At 50.7% G+C, this 5982-nt stretch overlaps 1 protein-coding gene across 1 annotated transcript; it reads right to left on the bottom strand.

Moving 5' to 3' along the window:
• Positions 1-3854: 3854 nt before the first annotated feature.
• Positions 3855-5197, bottom strand: LOC100273652 (putative RING zinc finger domain superfamily protein). The gene has a single exon (NM_001148066.1). It carries the CDS (start codon positions 4875-4877, stop codon positions 4008-4010), a length of 870 nt encoding a protein of 289 aa, NP_001141538.1. The 5' UTR covers positions 4878-5197; the 3' UTR covers positions 3855-4007.
• Between the last annotated feature and the right edge of the window lie 785 nt (positions 5198-5982).

Raw genomic sequence — 5982 nt, forward strand, 5'->3', positions numbered from 1 at the left:
TCCAAAATTATCTCTTTCTCGATAGCCTTCATTGAAGTGTGTAGCCGTTGATTGCAACAGAAGAAAACAAATCACATGTACACACATGCAGATAGCAGGGAGCGATTGGTTTTTTTATTAATTACTTTATCCCTTTTAATTTAGGTAATGTGAGTACTGTAGCAAAACCTATTGGACAAACCCAATGGCTAGTGCTGACCATACAATAGAGAAAAAAAACATAAGACAATAAGACACTACCACGACTATGGCAACCTAGCCAATGATGGCAAGCATCTCGTAACATGCATGAGCAAAACAACAACACATACAACTATAACAATGACAAATATCCCTAATAAAGAAATAAAGAGACCTCTGCCACAAAGTCCCAAAAAGGCATGGCCTTTGAAATCTACAAGTTGCTTGAGGAGGTTCCACGAAAACATTTCCTTCAAGCAGTCTACGATATCTTGCACTACCTCCTCATAGAGTTTTATATCATTTTCAACAATGCTCAAATATTTTAGTATGTTGCACTTCATCGAAGAGAAGATCCATTGTTGGACTTATGTAGGCATTTTTATGTCGTGTTAAGTGGTGAAGAGAAATGTATAGGAGGACATGTGGCTATTATATTGAACATCCCTGGTGTAAGAAAAATGGCACCTAGCAAGGGACATAAGTGATTTTGGTGGTTGATTGACAAGATGATTTAATGGATTGATGTGGCTTGCTAGTATCCAAGTGAAAGCATTTAGGACCCTGATTCGATTTTGGATATTGATGATGAACAATCATTATGACTAACATGTGTTTTGTAGCAACATTACTTTAGTGAGGTCACAATGATGTTGGTTGATTGGGCAATTATGTTTTTCATGCCCTTATTGATGGTATTTATTTTGATTTTCAAAGGATGAGCGCGAAGACAATGATATCGAGGGACACTTAGATTAGTTGTAGGTTCTTTATTTTTACTTTGGTCGTACTATAAAGAGGGTATAATAGGCATCTTTACCTAGTTAGGTCTAGTGCGTGGATGTGATGCACATGTATGGAAACTAGCACTATACAACTTAGATAAAACCCAAAATAGATTAGAATCAAAATCCAACTAGAATATGATTTGAATTGGAGCAGTTTGTGTTAAGATGCACTCATCGAATGTGTCCAATGATGCACGTGATGCCTATTATGTTCCATTTTCAGAAGGGAAACATGGTTGGTACCTTGACGTTATGTGTGCACTAAACCACTGTGTGTCAGACAGAGTGTGTTGAGTGGGTGTTGTCGGGCATAGTGTAGTGCACTCACTAGATGTGTTTGGTAGTACACTAGACTAGTGCACACATCATTCGACCAGAGAGCTTATCAAAATGGTTATATCGACTTTATATTCATCAAACATGTCTAGTGAGCGATAGATCAGCTCACCGGATGGGTTGTATTATTAGCGACTAGTTTCAAAATTAATCCTGAGAGCCCCATCATATGTGTGTAGTGTGGAGTCGTCTATGGCTGCATCAGTTAGATACGATGCACCCGTGGCAACTGAGTAGAGGGGCAACAACTAGTTTCTTGCCTTGGGCGTATATATCTTGTCTATCTCGTGCATTTGAGGTCCATTGATATTGTGAAGTTTTACTTACACCCATTAGTGTCCAAGAGAGAGAATTGAGCTAGTGGAGTGATTTATTTTTGCTAATTCAAGATTAATGACTCTAGTGGTTCTTGGAGAATATAACAAGTATGCATCCACTCTTCTCATAGGCTCGATTGGTTCAAGTGAGAGTTTGTGCTTGGTTCCCTTAGTGATCAATATCACCTAGATGACTTGGTGGCGATTGAGATCTTTATGATCTCTCAATGGTGGGTGTGGAAAACTAAACACATGTTGTGAGTGTTGAGGGCGATTCACTGTGGTAGGGAGCAAAATAATCATCCCCTAGAGAGCACTTGATCTTATCGTGGATCAAGAGGGAGAGAGATTGTTTTGTGGATGCTCTAGTGAGGATTAGTGGTGAGCGTCGACTCTTTGATACCTTAGAAAAATATGGATGTGTTTCTATCCTTTTATTTACATTATGTGTTTGTATTTGTGCAATTACTTTGGTGTTTCTACATTTCTAAAATTTTTATGTTAGTGTAGGTGTTGGGAGGAGGCCGGACATAGCCTCAATCGTAGAGCGAAGACCACATTGAGCATAGGTCGAACTCGCCCTCATTTCTAAAACTGACAAACCCTACACTATTAATTGTCTTCGCAGATCACTCGCGTTGGGACTTCGACCGAAGAGGCCTCCAGTTGTGCAGACCCGATATTGAGGGGGCGCACTGGGCGACGCCCGAACAACCAAGGCTTTGCTACGCACCGAAGCGAAGTCCTCGTCACCCCTCACGACACTCTGGAAGCGGAGCCCTCGTTCGCGCTCCGTTCGGCTTAGCGGGGTGAAGGGAAGCTGGAGACTTAGCTACGACTCTAGAAGCGGCTCCCTAACCGGCCGAGGGGAAGCTAGCGCGAAGGCTTTCGAGGACACCGACAACAACTACGCGCCGCTCAGCTCGACACGGTCCACCGGAGGGCGCTCTCGGAGGCCCACCTATCTGCGTAACACGCGGGTGTGTAATCTAGTGTGAACCGTGTGCTGTACGAACAACGTTGTAATTACTCCGTTACATGGAATATTCCTCGGATATAGTTGGTAGACGGGGGTAGGTTTGTACGTTGGACCACCTACACTCGGACGGGCCTATAAATACCCCGTCCTGTAACAGGATGGGACACAGAGAACGAGAAGCTACAATTTCCTGTCATTTGTCTTGTCACGCACCTAAGATCTCACCTGCTTTCTGATTGTTTGGGTCCACCTGACAGTGCGTCTGCGTGTGTCAGTGCCCAACAATAGGATTGGAACTATGATATAAAAGTTTTGTGCATGGCCTAGAAACACATTTAGGCACAGGGGTAAAATGAAAACGTATAACAAAGATCTTCTCATGAGATTTAATACTGACAGGATTAATCCACTTTATATTAATTTTGAGTAGCAAGAGAGATTTAATCTCCTCGAACAAGTCCTCATAGTTGTGGTATGCGGAGAAGACGCTGCCTCTGATTGGATCCTCTATCGGAACACGGATCACTCTTGCCTTGACCTTAGTCATAGAATAGAGCACTTTTGCAGTAACGTTCGCTATGTTAACTGAACAGTGGAGACATCTGAGGACACCGCGCGCAACGGACCGCTCTACAGTACTCTATGGCCTCCGCACTGATCGCACATGTGTTGTGGTGCCAGCCGAGGGCAGTCCACTACATCGTGCTCGTGCCCACCTGGGTTGATCAGCCAAAAAAGGACTCGTACGTCTGAGTCTCTGAGAGGACGGATATGATCCAATAGGCATACATGCCCACGGCGAGGGCCGAGGAGGAAGAGGCGCCGCATGGCGCCATTCCGTGTAGCTAGTTGGGCGCCGTGAGGTCGAGAGCGAGGGAGGAGGGAGTAGGGACCAAATGCTGACGGTGACTGCTCCGTGTAATCGGTCACGGTGAGACTGAGAGTGACCGGTTGAGGGACCAGATGTTGACGATGGCTGCTTCGTGTAGTTGGGTTGGGCATGGTGAGGTCGAGAGCGACGGCAGTGGAGGACCAAATGTTGACGCGATCGCTACGGCCTGGGCGTGAAGCTTATTAGCGTACAAAACATCGGTTTCGGCAGCCAGCACGACATGTGTCGCGAGCGTCGTGCTCACGGCGCGCATGCTCTTCGCCGGCCTACTCGTCGGCATCGCCAGCTGCACGAATGGTGCGGGCAGCCTCTGCGGCGCGGAGACGCTCGAGATTGTGTTGCTCGTACTCGGTGAGCACCATGATTAATAGCTGTGTGCATAAAAACCAAGATCACTGCAACAAACCGAAGACTGATACTAGGTGGACTGTTGCCATGGAAGCGTGTCGTGTCTCCAGTTGAGGATCGGTGCAGTGCACCTGCACATCAGTAACACGTGCTGTAGGTGTAGCGCGTTAGGCAGTTGCCGTGGCAGTGGCGCGGCGGCAGGAACGGGAGGTCGCAGCCGCAGCGTCGTCATGCCTCCCTCGGCTCCACAGCCGCCTGAGAGAACTCAGCCGCGCCAAGCCCTCCGCTTTTGCCGCGCCGCCTTCACGCGGCGGCGGAGGCGGTGGCGGTGCCGGTGCCGTTTCCCTGACATGGATGACCAGCGGCGGCGGCGCTCCACGGGGAGCGCTCGGGCCGCTGCGGACCGCCGCCCTCGCCACGGTGACCGCGCCCTGGGATCCCCAGAACAGGACGTTCGTCGGCAGGTCCGTGGGGTAGGTGGCGGGCGCCGGGAGCGCCGGAGGGAGGGCCGAGGACGGCGGCGCCGGCGCCGGCGCAGGGAGCAGGCCGACGTCGACGCGGCAGAGCGGGCACGTGGAGTGGCCGCGCAGCCACTGGTCGATGCACTCGGCGTGGAAGCCGTGCGCGCACCTGGGCAGGAACCTGGCGGGCTCGCCGTCGGCGAGCTCGGCGAGGCACACGGCGCACTCCAGCGCCTCGCCTGCCCGGTGGTCGTCCTTCGCCTCGTAAACCGTCACCGGCAGCGCCCGGAGCACCGACGGGTCAAGGCCGCCGGTGGCGTCGCGTCCTCGTCCCAGCGTGCCGTGCTGCTGGTGCTGCTGGGCGCTCGTTGGCGCCGCCCCCACCCCCGCGCCGCCGCCGCGGCGACTGACCGTGGCCGTGGAGTAGTGGTACAGGACGAACGCCAAGGCCAGGGCGACGAAGAGGAGGGCTACGCTGCAGAGGACGACGTCGCCGCCCACCGGCGAGGCCGCGCTCCACCACGCGACCGGCGGGCCACTGCCGCCTGCGACGACGTTCTCCGGCGACGCTGACATGGTCTCTCGTGCCTTGGATCGCCCCTCGGCGTGAGATCTTGTGTGGTGACTTGTGGCTGAGATTTAGGGGATGTTTATTGGCGCGTTCTTGGAGAGGTTTAGGTGCAGCCGGTTGGATGGAGTTGGTATGATGGCTGATGGCGTGGGTGTGGGGATCAGTGTGTTAACCTGAATTGAGCAGCTTGAGCTGATGCTGATGTAGGGGGCTTGTTAATTGTCGAGCAGCTTTTGTTTTTCTCGGACTCGAACCCAACTGTGTGTGACGCTGTGATCTGATCATGGAAGGGGCTAGAGGCATCGGCGAGAGTAGAGCAACTCAGTAATAACAGGCCTAGAAGGTTGTTGTGTTGGAGGCGAGGAGCTTACAAAGCGAAAGAACGGTAGGAGAGAGAGAGGCCTCAGAAGCCTTGAACAATTGATCTGACTGGAAAAAAAATGCAAAACGTTTTTTCAACTCGTGCAGATTGTTGATTCTTCAGATGTTCACCAAATGGCTAAGAAACACGGTCGAATGACATATTTTTCAGGGGATCACAATTCATTAGGCAAATTACGACTGTATGTAATATATAATAATTACATCTAAACACAACTGTTGGGCACCAAATTGAGCGTGGCGGACGGTCCGCGCGTACGCAGAACAGATTAGGGTTCCGAGTTTTGTGCTACGGTAGTTAGCTAGATTCGCGGAATTAGCTCAGAAATTAGTTTGTAAAGGGTCCAGCCTCCCTCCTCTATAAATAGAGAGGTATATAGCCGATTTGTGCTTATCAATCGAATCAATAATACTTCTATCTCGCATTTATTTCCTGTACAATTAGTAGTAGTTCTAGTCTAGTTCTAGTTTAGCCTCTCAATCCCCAAATTCTCCGCTTCTATTCGACTCTACGTCGATTAAAGGAGTCTAGGTCGGCCTGCTCGAGCCTAGACAACTCCTAGGATCTCTCCTCCCCGACGGGGTCCCTCCCGGGAGCGAGATCCAGGCGCCGCCGGCGACCTTCGTCGCCCCCTGCGCACGCGCGGATCGTCCGGCCCTAGGGCGTGGACCGTCCAGCCGTCAGGCAGGGAACCCTAGCCCTGCGCCAGGTCGCGGACCGTCCGGCCC

This window comes from Zea mays, chromosome 2 (genome assembly GCF_902167145.1).
Source record: "Zea mays cultivar B73 chromosome 2, Zm-B73-REFERENCE-NAM-5.0, whole genome shotgun sequence".
Classification (NCBI taxonomy): Eukaryota; Viridiplantae; Streptophyta; class Magnoliopsida; order Poales; family Poaceae; genus Zea; species Zea mays.

Bases quoted from the DNA above. Each gene is read 5' to 3' on its own strand.
- LOC100273652 (NM_001148066.1), bottom strand. From the start codon at position 4,877: ATGTCAGCGTCGCCGGAGAACGTCGTCGCAGGCGGCAGTGGCCCGCCG.